Consider the following 19,463-nt stretch of genomic DNA (forward strand, 5'->3'; position numbering starts at 1 on the left):
TATGTTGACTGGTGCACAAGGATTCCATTCTTAAGGTGTTCAATTTGTAACCCTAGGCAAAACTTAGTTTTTCCAAGATCTTTCATTTCAAATTATTTCTTTAAGCACTCTACTGTTATTAAAATCTCTTCAGGAGTTCCAATAATATTCAAATCATCAACATATACTGCAATTATGACATATCCTGATACAAATCTCTTTATAAAAATACATGGGCATATAGGGTCATTCTTATACCCTTCTTTCAACAAGTAATCACTTAGTCGATTATACCACATGCGCCCTGATTGTTTTAATCCATAAAGAGATCTATTCAATTTTATTGAGTATTGTTCTCGAGAACCTAAATTTGCTGCTTCTGGCAGTTTAAAACATTCTGGGAGTTTCATGTAAATGTCATTATCCAGTGGGCATGTAAGTAAGTTGTGACTACATCCATCAAGCGTAAATCAAGTCCTTCTCTTATTGCCAGACTGATTAGAAATCTAAAAGTAGTTGCATCCAACACAGGAGAATATATCTCCTCATAATCAATACCGGGTCTTTGTGAGAATCCTTGTGCAACTAATCGGGCCTTATACCTTACAATATCACCATTTTCATTTCTTTTTCGTACAAAGACCCATTTATATCCCACCGATATTACACCTTCAGGTGTACGAACTACAGGTCCGATTACTCCTCTTTTTTCGAGAGATTTCAATTCAGTTTCAATTGCTTCTTTCCATTTTGGACAATTGCTTTTTGTGCACATTCATCAATGGATTTTGGCTCATGATCCTCATCATCATTCATAACATCTAGTGCCACATTGCATGCAAAAACATCATCGACATCGATTTGGTTTCGGTTCCATGTAATTCCAGACATGATAAAATTTGTTGAAATTTCTTCATTGTCAGGTACCTGAATATCCTTTTCCATCATGTCTAAGGTCTCTTTTGGAGATCCTTTAAAATTAATAGCTTCCTCGGTCTGGCCATTGTCAATTGTTGCTCCTTTTCTCTTCCGAGGATTTTTATCTTTGGAACCGATGGGTCTACCATGCTTCAGGCGTGCTTTAGAATCATTTGCAACTTGGGCTTTTCCTTCTGGGACATCAATTTTAATAGGAGCATTTTCAGCTGGTATATGTGACTTTGTCACTTTCTTTGGGTCAGTAAATGAGTCTGGCAATTGATTTGATAAGTTATGTAAATGAATTATCTTTTGGACTTCCAACTCACATTGTTTAGTACGAGGATCTAGATGAGATAATGATAATTCATTCCAACTAATTTCCTTTTCCAGCTGTTTGTTTTCTCCCCCCTAATGTTGGAAAAACTGATTCATCAAAATGGCAATCTGCATAACGAGCCGTAAATAAATCTTCTGTAGTTTGCTCTAAGTACTTAATTATCGATGGAGATTCATATCCAACATATATCCCTAGTCTTCTTTGAGGGCCCATTTTAGTGTGTTGTGGTGGAGCCATTGGAACATATACTGCACATCCAAATATTCTCAAATGGGATACATTTGGTTCCTGACCAAAAACCAATTGTGATGGGGAGAACTTATGATGACATGTCGGCCTGATGCGAATTAGTGTTGCTGCATGTAATATAGCATGTCCCCAAGCAGAAATTGGGAGCTTAGATTTCATAAGTAATGGTCTAGCAGTCAATTGCAAACTTTTGATTAATGATTCCGCAAGACCATTTTGTGTGTGAACATGTGCTACAGGATGTTCAACACTGATCCCAATTGACATGCAATATTCATCAAATTCCTAGGATGTGAATTCACCAGCGTGATCAAGACGAATAGCCTTAATAGGAAAATCTGGAAAATGTGCTCGTAATCTGATCAACTGAGCAAGTAGTCTCGCAAACGCCAGGTTGCGAGTTGATAACAATGATACGTGTGACCATCTAGTTGATGCATCTATTAAAACCATGAAATATCTAAATGGCCCACACGGGGGATGAATTGGTCCACATAAATCCCCTTGTATACGTTCTAGGAAAGTAATAGATTCGGAATTTATCTTAGCTAGTGATGGCCGAAGTATTAACTTGCCTATTGAGCAAGCAGCACATGAAAAACTATTATGAAGAATCTGTTGGCTCTTTAATGAGTGTCCACATGAATTTTCAATTATCTTTCGCATCATTATTGAACCGGGATGGCCTAACCGGTCATGCCAAACTTTAAAGTCATCAGTAAACTTCTGGTTTACTATAGCAAGTGATTCAATTGTATTGATTTTTGTATAGTACAAACCAGTGGAGAATGTAGGTAATTTATCCATAATAAGTTTATTGCCTTGAGTTACACTCGTGATTTGAAGGAACTCATTATTTCCTTCACTAATTGTCTCAATATGGTATCCATTTTTTCGAATATCTTTAAAACTTAGTAAATTTCTTTGAGACTTAGGGGAGTATAATGCATCAATAATTTCCAATTTTGTTCCCCTTAGCAATAAAACATTTGCTCTTCCGGAGCCTTCTATAATTTTTGTACTACCTGATATAGTACTCACATTAATTTCTTTCATCATCAATTGCGAAAAATATTTCTTATTCTTAAGTATGGGGTGAGTGGTAGCACTATCAACTAGACATAAATCTTCACCATTGGTTGATGATTGAGCTCCAAAGGAATTCATTTTCTAATAGAATTAAAGGAACCAATATAAGATTCACAATATCAAATAAATTAAATTAATAAATGATAATAATGAAATGTACGAAAACATAAAATGCCCAAAAACATAAAATTGTCCAAAAACAAATGTCCCATAAAGAATAAAGTCATAGTACTACGATAAAATTCTAAAAACAAAATAAATTCAAGCTAATTAATAGAGTTTATTCGCCAATGGATCATAATTTATTCAATTGTTTTCTTCAGGATTAGGAAAGAAATCAGTCGCTTCCAGGTGAGTTGAATCACCGTTATCAAAATCACCTTCGCCATCCTCGTACACCAAATTTGTTTCCACTTTCTTTCCTTTCTGTTTGATTGATAGTTGATAAAGGTCTACTAGATGTTTTGGTGTACGACAGACACGAGACCAATGGCCTTTTCCTCCACAACGATAGCATATATTTTCATTTTTATCCTTCTCATTCTTATTTCCATCTTTGTTGTCCCACTTCTGGTGGGAGTATGAGTTCGTAAAATGACCACCTCGACCACGACCATATCCACGTCCGCGGCCGCGACCACGACCTCGACCACGGCCTCGACCACGACTGCTGGCGTGATCTCTAGCCTTTTGCTCTTTCCCACTATGGGATGTCGCATTCGCTTCAGGGAATGGAGTAGAGCCAGTTGGGCGTGATTCATGATTTTTCATTAATAGTTCATTATTTTGCTCAGCCACAAGGAGACAAGATATCAATTCAGAATATTTTGTAAAGCCCTTTTCACGGTATTGTGTCTGCAGGACAACATTGTTTGCTTGAAAAGTAGAGTATGTTTTTTCTAACATTTCTGCATCCGTTATTTTCTCTCCACATAATTTCTATTGTGATGTAATTCTAAACATGGCAGAGTTGTATTCACTCACAGACTTAAAGTCTTGTAATCTTAAATGTAATCAATCATAACGAGCTTTTGGTAATATCACAGTTTTCTGGTGGTCATATCTTTCCTTTAGATTACTCCAAAGGACTTGTGGGTCTTTAACAGTCAAGTACTCAATCTTAAGGCCTTCATGAAGGTGATGACGAAGGAATATCATAGCTTTAGCCTTATCTTGGCTAGTTGCAGTGTTGTTTTCTTTGATAGTGTCACCAAATCCCTTTGCATTTAAATGTATTTCAGCATCTAACACCCAAGATAGGTAGTTGTATCCAGTAATATCAAGAGCAACAAATTCGAGTTTTGCAAGGTTTTGACATGATTCACTGATATATAAAACAATATTATAAATTAGGAACTAAAATTGTATAATAATATATATACGCTAAGTTTCAATTAAGACCAAGTTCAAGTAATTAATTATAATAGAATTTGCGTATTGAACCTTGAGGAAGGTTACTGCGTATATTATTAGCGATCTCACTCAAGAGTAATAAATAAAATTAAAACAGCAAATGATATATTTCATTAAAAAACTAGATTATACCATAAACTTAGCTTTTGATTATTACGTCAAATATTTTAAACAAATTTTATCTTGTTAAAAATCATGTTGTCAGATAAAAAAAAACTTAATCTTAGAATTCTTTGATTATCATACTTTTCTGGGATTACTCCTACGGGATAGCATGTACTCACTTTATACATATTTGCCCACTGATTTATTGAAACGTTTGAATTATAACTTCAATGAAGAACACTAGTCATACTAGCATACATATTAAATATTAAATTGGAAAGAATATATATATATATATATATATATATATATATATATATATATATATATATATATATATATATATATATATATATATATATATATATATATATATATATATATATATATATATATATATAATGAAGAATACAAATAACCTTTGTATCAATATGCAATCCAGAAGTAAATTTAATTTGTTTCAGATATAGAAATAGCATGCAATTTTAATACAAGCTTAGCACATTAATCACATAACGATATAGGTTTACGGAGTATAATTAATATACTGTACGCTAAGTTCTACCGACCAAGAAATAATTAAAAGGCAACAAATGAACATAATCAATTTATACACAAAAACTAGTCATATTGGTGAAGTATAGAATAATTTCCCGATTAGTAGTACAAAATCGTCTAACAACAATTGACGGTTTGCAATTATAATGTGAATTATATATTGACTAAAACAGATATATAAGTTAATCAATATTTAGCAATATTGGATACATCAATAGTATTAGGCTATTAATGTGAAAGAAAGATAATATAGAATATTCCAAAAATTAATAGACTTAAATCATTTATACAAAGCATAAATTAACAAATTTTACCAAATCACTTAGAGATCTTGTATAATCGAAGAGGAAAGCTATGCTAGCACACACTATTAAAGGGGAACAAAGACTAAATCTACCCTGTGCAATCCTACTCTATCAAACGATCATTATGCGCATAATACTACGAATATAACAGTCAGATATGATTTCGATTGAATTAATTACTCTTTTTGACTAATACATATACATATTCTTATTCTTATATGTAAACTTATTAACCTACAATGATTTGATGGAATAATAGAAATAGGCGTACCTTTCAAGATTTTTAACAACTAATCGTCCTATAGGGTTCAAACCCTTCGTCTTGATTTTTTTTTTTTTTTTTACTTAGCTAGAGCTGGTGCTGATAACGTGTTAAATATGGAAGAGAATATATAGAGAGATGAGGGAAAATTGTTAGGTTGTATTTCATATTCCATCTAGTACGGGATATATATACATGTACATTACCTAGGGTTCCATCAACGGATAAGACCAAATACCCAACTCTAGAGTATTCTAGATAGTACATGGGATAATGGTCATCCATATTTAGATATTTTCATAACATATTATTATTATTATGACTTCTTGTTAGAAACTACCTAATTAAACTCGGTCAGATTTTATGAGAAACTAACTAATAAAAAGATATTGTAAGAAACTATCTTATAAAAGATAAAATATTATAAGAAACTACCCTATTAAAGGTACAATGTTGTAAATTACTACCTCTACCGGATTTTCACCGTCGACCCACCTTTAAACACCCTGAAAATAAGACTAACTATCAATGGTGTGTGCAAAATAGTACGAAATCAACTACCAGCTATTAGTGGTACCACAATTTTTACTATATGTGCAAAATAGTACGCCGGTCACCAAAAAAGTATTTCGAGGAATATTTCGTCTACATTTATTATTATTTTATTTGATTTTTATTAAATTTCCGTTTCTTTTCAAAATTCGTATTCAATTAACAATTTCCTCTATAATCAAAATTATTAATGCCTCGCCCCTTTTGTTAGATTTTTTTTTAATGGTCAATATGTATTTAAATATTTTTTTCAAAAAACATGTAGTAATTCCTACAATCAAACAATAGTAAATATAGGGTATTGCATTATTATGTTGAAATAATTAGTTTTATTTTGAGCATATTGAAATAATAGTTTTAATAAATATTTTAAAAACCTAAAATTTCTCCACATTCACCAACCAAATTAAAATCTGGGGAATTTTTTGGATTATCTAAACAATTTTTGAAATCAATTATATCAAAATAATAACGCATTTAAATACCGTATTTAATATTGTGTGGTAGCAGAAATTACTAGAGTTATTTGAAAAAAAAAATATTAAATACATATTGTCATATTGACAATTCAAAAAAAAAAAAAAAAACAAACAAACAAAAAAAACTTAACAAAGGGGTAAGGCATTATTATTTTGATTGTTCCATAAAGAAAATTGTTAAATAATTTGTATTTTGAAAGAAAACAGAAAATTATTAACAAATAAATACATAGACGGAATATTCCTAGCAAAGCGTACTATTTTACACATATAGTATAAAAGGTGGTCATACTAATAGAAAATAAATAAATTTGTATAAATTTGCACACACGGTTGATAATTGATATTGTATTATTTTAAACCAATTTTCTATATTATTCCATGCAAAACAAATCATAAATAAATATTAAACAATACTGGAAGTAAATATATTATGAAATCATTACACATACATCAAGATTACAAATTCATCAAGTACATGCTATCATTTATAAAATTAAGGGTCTGTTCTAATAGACTAAAATCAGCTAAACTGAACTAAACTGAGATGAACTGAAATGAATATTTTATAAGAGAAGGGAATTAGGAAATGAGCTGAGCTGAACTGAAAATAAACGTATGAGAATAAGCCCTAAGAATTTTTTCAAAAAATTCTTTCCAAATATATATATATATATATATAGAATAGCAATCTAACTTATGTTTAAAAAAGATGCAAATCCTTATCCCAATAAACAATTTGGAGTTAAAAAAAGGGTAATCCATAAATACGAGAGAGAAGCCTAGAAATAAAGCTCAAGCTAGTACCCCACTTCGTAACCCAATCACACTCGAAAATACACATACATTTTGTAAGATATACAACCACAGAACCACTACATAGTATTGGCAATGTACAAAATTTATGTAGTCTCAAGTATAATTTTCACGACTCACTTTTGTCAATCCGAAAAGAAGTTTCAACTAAAATTATTCATTATCCGGCTAGGGCTTAATGCCTTAGCATAATTGTTTCCAGATTTCACCTATTGCTGAGCTTCCTCCACGCTCTTCCTCAACAACTTGATAACTTGGGCAGGTTCTGGGGCTCCAAACACTGAACTCCCAGCAACAATACAATTTGCTCCAGCTGAAGCTGCAGCATTGATAGTAGATGGCCCCAAACCACCATCAACCTGCACAAGGTAAAAAAAATGTTTTAGGAAGGCCTCGTGTTTGGATCTATGATAACTAATCCACTATGAGATTATTCATAAGCAAATCAAATCATTAGCATATCGCTCTGTCCCATGACAACTATCTAAAAGGTATAGTAAAATTCTTAAGGTATTTCATGATTTTTCAGGTGATGTAAGTTTCATTTATTTGCCAAATAAAATAATATATAAATCAATCAAAGTCTTAATCCCATAAGCGGGGTCGGCTACATGAACCAAAATTGATTATTCCATATAGTCATCCAACAAAAATCTTCATCCTCCATCTCTTATGATCATATACATCATTCTCATGCAAATCCGTGTGATTCATATCCTTCCTAACTCCTTCCAAAAGCCTTTGGGTTAGTTTTAAATTTTACAAACTGATTTCTAAACCTTGGACTAGATAATAGAAATTCTCCCTCATCATCGTCCTCTCTAAAACATGATCTTCATACAGAAAGAAGTGAAAGGAGAGAATATTAGGAAGGAATTGGAGTAAACAGTGTACAGTTGACATAAATAATAAAAACAATGAGATCAAATTGAAAATAGAACCACTTGAGATTAGCACTCCCATGTCCCATCTACTTCAACAAAACATATTTGATTCCGTGCCTAAGACCATAACTATCGCTGAACTCCCCCTTCATCATACAAGCCGTTCATGCTAGGAAGGTATATTCTCAAGTCTCAACAAGCTTCAGTCTCTAATTTCTCCTTAGTTTAATCTCCTCTTCTCAAATTTGCCACCACATTCAATATAACTATTGCAAGTCAATCCATCTGTGATATTTTCACTACTAACAGCACTAAGATCTAAACTTGTCATCTCAACAGACCCATTCCAACCAATTTTAGCTCAAAAATGAATACCTGTCTATCAAAACATAAAGGAACTTAATCAACCAATCCTCAATATTTCTTACAAAATACTACACCCATATCATCAAAACATTAACTCCCTCATTTGCTTAACAAATCTTAAAACAAGGCAAAGAATTTTGGGACTAGTACTAGTCATACACCGTAATAGTATTTTGCATACAAATGAATAATGATAACTCTTTTCATCCCATGTTTTTTCTGCTAGCTTTCCTTTAAATGATAGATTTATATTTGGACAGGGGGCATTAAAAGAAGTTGGGTTCATGAAAATTACTTCCCCTTCAGAGCTTAATTTCTACAGCTGGCACAATATCACCAGGGCTATCGAGGGCATTGAACCTGCTCCACACACCTATTGCCAACATAAAAGTCAGTTCAATGAACTGGTTCTTTTCCCCCAAAAAATTTCCCTTCGCTCGTTATTAATTGCTCACTGAACTACAATGTTCAAGCCTATGTTTCCCAGACTCAGATTTGGGTGTCGTGTCCAACAATCCATAATTTATAAAATCCACTATATACTTGAGTGTCATATCATGTCGAAGTGTTGGAGGATCCGACACACGACATGCAGCAGGGAATCGGAGTAACATAGGTTCAACCCTACTTGCATTGCATGTACGGTGAGACCCCCATCTCTTAACTTTAATAGTTGTTGAATTCAAATTGGAATTACCACCCAAGCTAATAAAGTAATAATACCATCAAATTGAGTAGCTGTAACTGGGAAAAAATGAATCCACCACCCCTTAAAACTATTCCATTCTCTCGTTGATCAAACCAAATTGATTGACAGACTCTGAGGTATGTTCATGGCTACCTTACCTGACCTTCAATTATCCTTTTAGTTTCCACTCTTGCTTTTTGCAACATACAATTTTTTGTTTTCAAAGTCATGCAAGTTCAGTAAACCCGACAGCCTTTGAAATAATTGTCAAGATGTGTACACACTGTAGGGCTATTATCAAGTTAGTATTATGTTCTTACTGCAATTTTAGTACACCCTATAGCCCGAGGTCTGTTGATCATGCCAGGACAGGCTTTTGGTACACACACAATAATGAACAAAAACGGATAACAGCAAAATTTCATCTACCTATTACTCGCACAATTTACATCTATCTAAAACTCCAAAGCACCATTCATAAGAAGGATAACAGATTAAGTGACAAAAGGGTCCTAAATTCAATCCAAATCAATCTGAAGATCCAAAACAATTGTATTTACCAGGTTAACTTTACTATTAGAGAATACATTGACACTACCTGGAACTTAACAGTCCATCAATTTTCAATGCATGATTACCCTTGGTTTTTATGATACAAAAGAGATCAGTAAGCACCATAAATCTTTCCCGTCAGTATTCCCAACAAAAATAGTTCTTTGAGAACATCCAAAAAGCTTGGTCATAGTTGTGACAAGCTTGAGGTTTTTTGACAATCACTTAGCTACGCATGTGTAAGTGGCAAAGCATAGATTAACAAGTAAATATGGATTAAAGTCTTAGGGCTTTCCCCTTTAGGAATAAGAGCAATGAAATACCTTTTCATCCCTCAAAATGTGTGTTGACATTAAGAGATCCTCATTTCATTTTGAAAGGCTATGTCCCGGACATATTTGACTGACATTGGAATAGACTTGACTACTTTGTGCTAGGCTAGAAAACAGGGGAAGATGGCTTGTATAAGGAGCTGGGCTGGCCAGTTCAGGCAAAGGCTGATTCTGTTTTCAAATCATTCCTCAGAAAGAGCAACTTACCCTTTAAGATAGGACTAGATTTAGGAAATTACTACATATCCTAGAGCTTTCCCCTGCTCCCCTCTTTATATTCACTTCCTCAAAGCATTGAACCCCAAACTGAAATGAAATAATAGCATTTATTTCCAAACTGCACCAGCAATCTTATCATTATCATCGGCATTACCCCAAAGGTCACATCAACATCGTTTTCTTAATCTCTTTGTTCTGTTCCAATTTTTTTACGGATAAATCTTTTTTTTTTTTTTCAAGACAGCCCAGATCCAGTATCATCAGTCATTTCATCAGGAACATGACATGTAACAATTATAATACTTGATCACTAGGTCACTCATCCAATCGTACAAACTGTCATCAGATAAAACTAGTATGAGATGGTACCTCAATATCAAGGGACGGATACTTCTTCCTCAATGCACGAACCTAGATAGCCAAACAACAAATGTAAATATGGGCTATCAAAAGTTTTCACGAAAAAATTAAAATAAAAAATTTGGTTATTACCTTATCCATTGTTTCTAACATGAATTTCTGCCCACCAAATCCAGGCTCCACAGTCATAACAAGGACCATTTCAACTGGATTATGTCCTTCCAACTACAGTACAAAGTACAAAACGATGAAAATTATATCCTTCCAATCTTCCACCCAACAAAACTGTAAACTAGAACATTTTTATAAAAGTAACTTCACCACAAAAGATATACCAGAGGGTAAACTTCTTCAATGGGTGTCCCAGGCTTCAGCGCAACACCAGGTTTCATCCCTTTTGACTTTATCTTTTCAACAAGTTCTTGCCAGTTGTCTACAAAATCAATAACAGGAATCACTGCAAACGTCAACACATGATAATAATTAAGGAAAGCAAGTGCAGTTCAGGCGTTCAGTAAGCACCTTTAGAGACCTCAACATGAAACGTAAAGCCAGAAGCACCAGCTTTTCCTAATGGCTCCACATAATCCAGTGGATTTGTGACCATAAGATGACAGTCTAGATATGCCCTATAGACAAGTCATAAAAAAATATATAAACTTTCTCGTAAACATCAGTAGCTCTAATCCAGGTTTTATAATGTAAATGAAACAGAGAATTTAGAGCATTACTGAGTGTGTTTTCTTAGACTCTCGATAACTGGAGCACCAATTGTGAGATTTGGGACAAAGTGCCTTCAAAAGACAAAGAAATATAAATGTAGAGATGAATGGACATCAAAGGGTATACTAGTATATAAACAAAAGAAAAACTTTGATGAACTAACAATGCACAGAGAACTTAAACTAAAAAAATTGAAAAATAATAAATAAATAATATCAGTAGTTCAACAGCAATTACTGAAGAAGAAACAGCAGCTAAAATAGACAAAAATCCAAAGAATCAAAACAATTTAACCCTAAACCACAGAATCTTCTAGAACAACCTATAGAGCATTTCATAACTCCTATGCTTAATGGATAAATTAAGCAGGTGAGGTGCATATCATCTTACATCGCACAAAGTCAACAAATAGCAAAATAATTATTGATTTTTTCTTAACACTCTGAAACCATTACAAATCCCTGATTTTCCTGCTCAATATTTGACAAGTAGCTTACATAAGGCAACTTGATATGAAGATGGCACAGCTAAGCTTAATGGACATCTTATCATACATGGAGAATTCAATGCTTATTATAATCTAATTAAAAGACCAACAAAATAACCACATCACCACAAAAGTATACGGAGTAGTCGGATGAAAAATTGCTTGCTTTTCCAAACTGCACAGGTATTTTTTTCCCTCCGGATAATATAAAATAGATTATACCGTCAAAGTTTAAAATAATAATACCCTAAATACCCTGCCACCTGACAAGACCACAGAAGCCTCAAAAAAGGCAATAGATAATGCCGTAATGGGACAGTACAGCAATCCAATAGAGGTTTAGTCAGTAGTTTGAGATGTTCACATACCCATCCTGTAAAGAAAAATAAGTAAATTCGTCAGCTAAATTTTAAAAGGTTTTCAAGGGAAGCAGTTCATGACCAAAATCCTATAGCAACAATGGGACGCTGACATCTGCTTCAATGAAACAATTGCAGTGCACTAATTACTAATCCATCCACAGTTTTTTTTTCTTAGATAAGAGAAACTTTATCCATGAGACATGAAAAACCACATAATGATTGAAAAGCGGGTGAGAGATCAAATCAGACTTGGATGATGCTTCATCTGATCCAAGATGACCCATCATTCATGTCAATAGAATCACTCACACTGTCACACCACACATAGATTTTGTTATAAGAGAATATAAAATTTAAAAGCTATAACCCACCCCTCTCTAAGATCTAACGTAGTAATGCCTACCCCTCACTCTCCACTTGACTTACACTTACTCCCCTTCCCCTCTAGATGAATTTCATAATTTGAAGTAATTAAAGAAACAAAATCTATTTTCTGACATATTCTCATTGTTAAAGTTTCATTTTCCTTCAAAAGGCAAGTTCTTGGTCTGATCCTTCCACCCAATCTCATAATATAGTACTTTTTATGAACAAAGACCCCGAAAACATGAAAGAGTACCTAACACTACCACTACCACAACTACTTTTTGAAAGTTGATAATACTCCAAATCCTCAATTTAATACCACTAATTAAGCTGCTCTACGCCTGTACACGCAAACAAACACAAGCACACGCGCGCGCATACACAACTACACACAAACAAACACAAGCGCACACACACAACTACACACAAACAACTGAATCAAATTCATAATTCCATCTCTAATCATCTGAGCAAAAGCCTCTGAAGGAAGAAAAAAAAACATGCTGGCACCTTCATAAGTTTAAATCTTTTAACAACTTTAATTAATGCTCCATTAAACATGCTAAAAGGACCACCAAAAAAAATAAAAAATTACAAAATTACAAAACTCAAGCATTGTACAAATTAGCACAAGACTTATAATTAAAGCGGAATTCAGCAAACTTGGTAGTCTATTCTGATTAACTAAGAGGGCATCAAACAAAAACTAATATAGAATACTTCATCCATTTTATAAATCATAATAACCAAAATTACCAATAATTTTGTACTTATAATAATAAAACATCAAAGAAACGGGTTTTGTTAGAATCGGATCGATATATAAATTATTCTGAAACGACGGGAGTATAAAATTTCTATTAGAAAAAACACAGAAAAATAAAAATTAAGAAATGAAATACCATGATATCCATATGAAGCCAATCAGCGCCAAAATCAAGCATACGTTGAGCTTCAGAAGCCAAATTGGCGAAGTCTGAGGATAGCATCGATGGCGCAATTTTAGGGAGGACACCCATGATTTTTGGATTACTTTGTTACACTTGGTTTCTGGGAAGATCAAAGATTAATAAAGGGGACTCTAAAAATTGAGGGTTTTTAGAATTGGTTCACCAAACTCAGACAATTGCTGGGATTCTGGAATTCCTTTCACGCTTGAAATGGAGAAAAGGGAGATTGGAGAAGGTTGGGGTTGGTGTGAGAAATAAAACGTGTTCACCAGGGTCAAAAATGGCATATCAATACTAATCTGGAGTATTTAAAAGACGTTTCTAAGAACGTTTTATTTTTATTACACCACATTACCTACTCAACCTGTACAACGTCCGGGCTACACACTAGTTTAGGTATAATAAAAAGGTGAAATAATTACGGGTGTTATTGGTTTTTAGCGCAACGGATTGATCGGCATATTTATAAAGACACAAATTTGGTTGTAAATGAATATAAACACATATGATATCAAGGTCCAAGCACGAATGACTCAAAGTCCAAGCAGAGTGACTCAAAGTCTAGTTCGGTCAAGGAAGTCAATAGACATAGGCTACGAAAAAAGCTTAGATTTGTTGCTTGTGGGTTTCAAACCCTTGCCTTTCTGCCATCTCTTTCACAACAAGCATCAACCACACACCAGCAACACTAAGCTACTGCAGACTGCAGTACTATATCTCCTAGATGCACTCTAGGTCTCTAGGCATTAACACGGCATCGCTCCAATACAACTTGCTTCTAGCCCACATCATCCCAAGCATCACAACCCACCACCGGCTCTTCCTTCTCCCTTATGAACGAGCCCCACAAATCCCCCCCTACAACAACAACATTGAACCACCTCATTAGCAATGCATCATCATCTATTCATCTCGAATCACACATCCCACACAAATGCCTAGCAACAGAAAGAATATCAGAACAGCAGCAATTACATAGCCATCACCAACCATACCATATTATTTATTTATTTAAGAAATCAGTTCATTTACAATTTTCATTCCTAAAAGCCTAAAAGTCATCGGCTCTTCCAAACTAAGTCCATAAGGGACTTAAAAATAAAGTCAGAATTACATTTTTAACCTATCAAAGTTTATAGAGGCTGCAACCTGCAAGCTTTCCCATTCAAACCGTTGTTAGTTACTCGCATCAATGAGTCTCTCAGTAACACAAATTTAATTAGAAATGGTCAAGTTGTCAAGTGTCATCTATCAGCAGCAGCAGATGGTTTGCGTTCCTGGAGAGATATGACCGTTTCAAAAGCACCCACCAAAGCCTTTACTTTACTCTTCCTCTTCTCAACAAGCTTACTAGCAGTTTCTTCGATCACATTATTATATGAAACTTGCTCATCTTTCTTAGTCTCCATTTCTTGGTGCTTCAAAACAACCTTTGCCACACCAGTTTCTGCCTCCTTTTTGTTACATTCAGCAGCCCTTTCCTTGTAGCTGTTCCGGTGGGCCCCACCATTAGTATCTTGCTTATCACCCAAGGTCCTGCCTTTCCTAAATCGTAGCCTTCTCGGAATGTTGGTTTCAGATTGTTGTTCAACCACCTTTCCCTTCCGAAACTTCAGCTTTAAAGATGCAGGGTCCCGACTCTCAGAATCATGTGTCAGTTCCTTTCCGTCTTTTAAGCTATCAGCTGTTTTTGAATCACCAGAGCTATTGTAGTTAGAGACTGAGCCCTCAGCATCACTATCAGTATACTCTGAATCCAACTCACACCGGTCATCAACCTCACGAGAAGTGAAAGAGAGAGAATTTCCTTGGGAGGATGAATTAAGCGACTCTGGTGACAAAGGAGAAGGAGATTGAATCAAGAGGCCTGTATCGGGAGCAGTTGAAGGATTATCCTCAGTCTCAATCATATGCACTGTTTTCTCCTCAACCTTCTCATCAGCAAGCTCCTTGGGTTCAGCTACCTTAGCTAACATCTGATTCTTGACAAAAGCTAGACCTCTCCGGTTCTGTTCTTTAGGGCCTCCGCCAGCTGTTGTTGGATGCAAGAGTTTTTTCACCTCCACTTTCGAAGTCCTTAGAGACAATGAGGCAGCTGAAGGAGCCTGAGTCTTCACGACAGCAACTCTAGAGGTTCTTAGATTATCACCACTTTTAGTCTCACTAGTCTGCTTGCTCCTTAATCTTAAGGAGCTTAGGGAAGATGATGGCTTCTCACCCTTACCGTTTGGCTTCGGAAAACCTACAGAACCATTCCTTTCCTCAAAATTTATAGAAGTCCGCTTTGATGAAACACTCTTTTTTGCAGCTGAGGCAACTTCTGGCTTTGAGATCTTCATGGTATTGGTTGAAGGTGATGGCTTCTTAGCCCAACTGTTCAGTTTCAAAGGACCCTCAGAAACATTCCTTTCCCTAGGATTTAAAGGTATCCGATTTGATGAAACTGGTTTTTTAGCAGTTGAAGCAACTTCATGCTTTGAGATTTTCAAGGTATTGGGCAAAGATGACTTTCCAGAGGATGGAACTACCTTCTTGACCACTTTTGGAGCATCAGGTGAAGAAGATTTGATAGATGATCTCGCTTCTAGCTTAGCTACTTTTGACGAATCATGGACAGGGGATTTCCTAGATGACTGTAAATTTCTCATCAATTTACTGTTAGCAGGAGCAGACTCTTTGGCTGATGGAAGTGCAAGGTCGTTAGACTGAACTGCTTTTTGAACCTTTTTATCAACATATATTTCAATCTTTATTGTCTTTTTTCCATGCGGAAGTGGTGCTGACATTCTCCTCCTTTCAGGGCGAATTGGCTTATTGTGGGTAATCCCATGCTTGCAGGCATCATGGCAGGAACCAGTAGACACTCTAAGATAATGAGGAACTTTCTTAGTGGTGCGAGGCTTTCCAGTAGAGTGATCTAGTGATTTGTCTTCATTGCTATTGTTTGCTTCATTGCTAGCTGGAACATCATCGTTTTCCACTGCCATTATAGAGGAAGGGCAAGACAACTTCACAGTCTATGATCTGAAAAACAAGTGTAAACAAAATGAAAATTCACAAGTCATACTCTTAAGTGCAAGCAAATATCACAATAAAGATCCATTGACTACATAGACAGAGGAATCAGAAATTTTTCAGAAAGCAAGAGTCAGGAAGTGAAGAGGAAAAGGCAAAAATATCACTAAAAAATGGAGAAAGAATGTAACACATAGAAAACTATTGACATCCAAGTATGTGAAGATCATTAATTATTCAGTTAAACCGGAGCATTATAATCGCCCCTGCCTCCGATTTAACTTCAGAATGGAAATAAAACATATCTAACAGAACTGAAAATGTGTTTTCAAGGTTGATGCTTACGGCATTCTTTACCCCTCTAGACAACATACATTCAATTATCCAATCACAAATCAAACAGTGGGTTTACCACCTCAACTACACAACCTGTATTCAAGTATCTGATCCCAAATCTAACAATGGGTTTACCGCCTCAACTAGACAACCTGTACACAAGTATTCAATACCGAATCAAGCAATTAGTTTACCATCTCAACTTAGACAACCTGTATTCAATATACCAATCCCGAAATCAATCAATGTGTTTACCACCTCAAACTAGACAACCTGTACTCAAAATCTTTGCTTAGCGCTCAACACCGTCCAAGAAAAAATAATAATCATAAAATTAGACTCCTTCCACATTCTGAGTCAGCTAAGTCATACAGCAATGGGAATTGAATCAGAAATCTCATCATGATTCAATGTGCATTCAAGCTTAAAATTTCACTGTTGATTTGTAGTTAATGATGAATCCTCACTTCATGTAACCAAATTACTGGATAAATTAATAAACATCAAAACACATTGCTGATACAAAAAATAGAAACAAAACTAATTTAATCAATAATCATAATGAGCTTAAAGAAGCAAACAAACATTCCCAATTATTGTTCATCAATCACATTTCTCTATTAAATTTCATTCTCATTTTCAAAATCATTGCTCAACACATAGTAATAATTACAAGTATATTCAACCAAAAATCATCATTAAAAAAAAAAAAGAGAGATCTCACCTTTATATTATAATAAAAAAACACTTCACCAGTTCACTTTTGTTGATGAAAAAACAATCAGCCTTCTTCAACTCCACAAACTAAAAAATCAGCAAAATTAGAAATATCAGTAAACCAAAAAACAAAAAAAAACAAATTTACTATAAACCCAGAAAATACATACGCAAATAAAAAAAACAACAACCCATCAATTGAAACTTATAGAAAACCCAACTTTATATTAATAAACCAGATTTTTTTTTTTTATAACCCCACAAAAATATTTTTGCACAAATTAAAAACAAAGAAAGCTACCTACCGATTTTCTTCAGAATCTATTAGAAAACCCTTTTTCTATTTTCTAATTTAAAATTTTTTTTGAGGGTCGGCAAGGAACCGGTGGGTGTAAAAATTGGTAGAAACTAGAAAGAAAGGAAGAATGCGTTCAAAATGCTTAAAGGCTTAAACTTTTTTGAGTATGAAAAATATAGAAGTAGTATATTTGGAGTAAAAAGTGAAAGTTTTGATGGATTCTAAGCAGAGGAAAGAGATCGTGGAAGCAACCTTTTGTACAGTTGCTGGGTCAATTCCAACTATGGAGGATGAATACTGAATTTGAGGGACCGACACGACACGACAGGACGCCCGATGATATACGTATATACCCGATAATCCAAAGCCTGCTAGATTACGACTAATGGAGATTGTGATTGGATGGGTTATCGTCAATAACCCAAAGCCTATTAGATTACGACTAATTGAGATTGTGATTTGATGGGTTATCGTGTTTTTTGAACTCTGAACTCTTTTTAAGATTTGAATCTGGTTGTTTGTTTGTTGCATATACTGCTCCGTATTGATAGGGAGAAGGTGGGAATGACAGTGTTTGTGACTTTTGAGTGTGAAAGATTTGAGGGTTTTTTTTTTCTTTTTTTTTTTTGGTGCAATCTAAAATCTGTTGTGATACTTTTTGGGGGTGCAATCTAGTGTGATACTTTTGAGGGGTTAGGGGGGCTTAACAATGATTCTGTGGGTCCAGCTGATTATGACTAGCTTCTATAAAAGTTTGTGACATATGACAATAGGCCAATAGCAAAATGTCATGCTTACTAAGTTACTAATATTAATATGATCAACTAGATTAGTTTCCGTAATTTTCAATTAATATTTTTAAAATTAATACTATATTGTAATTTTAAATAACTATTTTTAAAATTAACACTATATTAAAAAAAAAAAATTACTTTTGTATGTTAAATTCATATCAATTGAATGGAAAAACAAAAATCACACTAATAATAATCAACATGTGCGGTCTTGGAAAGTTTTATTGAAGTATCCATAGTTAATTATAGTATAGTATTAATTGATTAATAGTCTAGTCATAAATAATTCAAGGAAATAGCAAAAGTTTCATTAGTTGATTTAGTATGGGCATTTCATTGTTGAAGCTTGTAGGTTAGCTTCTACTCCGTATTGAGAAAATATATGTACTGCGTAATATATATATATATATATATATATGAGCCCTTTCCCTAAATAATGTTGGGAAATTATTTAATTCCCAAATTACAGCTACTCTTTTTTTAATTCCCACCATACCGTCCACGTCACCGGTTCAGTGGGAATTTTTTAAAAAAACGGGTTTATTAGAAAACCGCTACTTCAAGTAGCGGTGTGCTACTGAAAACCGCTACTTCAAGTAGCGGTCTACATATTAGAAAACCGCTACTTGAAGTAGCGGTTTGTATTTACTAATTACTGATTTATAGATATTTTGTTTTTAAAGAAAACCTTACAAAACAAACCCATAAACCGCTACTTGAAGTAGCGGTTTTAATTTCATAAACCGCTACTTCAAGTAGCGGTTTTAATTTCATAAACCGCTACTTGAAGTAGCGGTTTGTTGTTGGACCGAGAAAAAAAAAATCGGTTTGTTTTCCTTAGCTGACGTGGACAGTATAATGGGAATTAAAAAAAGAATAGCTGTAATTTGGGAATTAGATAATTTCCCAACATTATCTAGGGAAAGGGCTATATATATATATATATATA

At 34.2% G+C, this 19,463-nt stretch overlaps 2 protein-coding genes across 4 annotated transcripts; both read right to left on the reverse strand.

Annotated features, from left to right (window-relative positions):
* Window positions 1–6,946: 6,946 nt before the first annotated feature.
* LOC145641769 (ribulose-phosphate 3-epimerase, cytoplasmic isoform-like) lies at window positions 6,947–13,641 on the reverse strand. Of its 2 annotated transcripts, XM_081692715.1 has the most exons (8): window positions 13,307–13,641; window positions 12,045–12,049; window positions 11,198–11,260; window positions 10,989–11,095; window positions 10,802–10,899; window positions 10,599–10,691; window positions 10,476–10,517; window positions 6,947–7,424 (listed from the first exon to the last, which is right to left on the reverse strand). In XM_081692715.1, exons 1-8 carry the CDS (start codon window positions 13,421–13,423, stop codon window positions 7,275–7,277), a joined length of 675 nt encoding a protein of 224 aa, XP_081548841.1. In that variant the 5' UTR covers window positions 13,424–13,641; the 3' UTR covers window positions 6,947–7,274. The 2 variants fall into 2 exon arrangements, with proteins under 2 accessions (XP_081548841.1, XP_081548840.1); XM_081692714.1 differs by lacking the exons at window positions 12,045–12,049; window positions 13,307–13,641 and adding an exon at window positions 11,687–11,885.
* Window positions 13,642–14,338: 697 nt separating this feature from the next.
* Window positions 14,339–18,205, reverse strand: LOC145555923 (uncharacterized). 2 transcript variants are annotated; one of them, XM_081617637.1, is made up of 3 exons: window positions 17,973–18,205; window positions 17,430–17,509; window positions 14,339–16,378 (listed from the first exon to the last, which is right to left on the reverse strand). In XM_081617637.1, exon 3 carries the CDS (start codon window positions 16,339–16,341, stop codon window positions 14,599–14,601), a length of 1,743 nt encoding a protein of 580 aa, XP_081473763.1. In that variant the 5' UTR covers window positions 16,342–16,378; window positions 17,430–17,509; window positions 17,973–18,205; the 3' UTR covers window positions 14,339–14,598. The 2 variants fall into 2 exon arrangements, with proteins under 2 accessions (XP_081473763.1, XP_081473764.1); XM_081617638.1 differs by lacking the exon at window positions 17,973–18,205 and having other exon boundaries at window positions 17,430–17,952.
* Window positions 18,206–19,463: the final 1,258 nt, after the last annotated feature.

Source organism: Chenopodium album, chromosome 8 (genome assembly GCF_948465745.1).
Source record: "Chenopodium album chromosome 8, dcCheAlbu1.1, whole genome shotgun sequence".
NCBI classification, from domain to species: domain Eukaryota; kingdom Viridiplantae; phylum Streptophyta; class Magnoliopsida; order Caryophyllales; family Amaranthaceae; genus Chenopodium; species Chenopodium album.

Bases quoted from the DNA above. Each gene is read 5' to 3' on its own strand.
- LOC145641769 (XM_081692715.1), bottom strand. From the start codon at position 13,423: ATGGGTGTCCTCCCTAAAATTGCGCCATCGATGCTATCCTCAGACTTC. The intron at 10,900-10,988 runs GTGCTTACTGAA...TTGATTTTGTAG, and splicing joins TCATGTTGAGGTCTCTAAAG to ACAACTGGCAAGAACTTGTT. The intron at 10,692-10,801 runs GTATATCTTTTG...TTTGTACTGTAG, and splicing joins TTGAAGAAGTTTACCCTCTG to TTGGAAGGACATAATCCAGT.
- LOC145555923 (XM_081617637.1), bottom strand. From the start codon at position 16,341: ATGGCAGTGGAAAACGATGATGTTCCAGCTAGCAATGAAGCAAACAAT.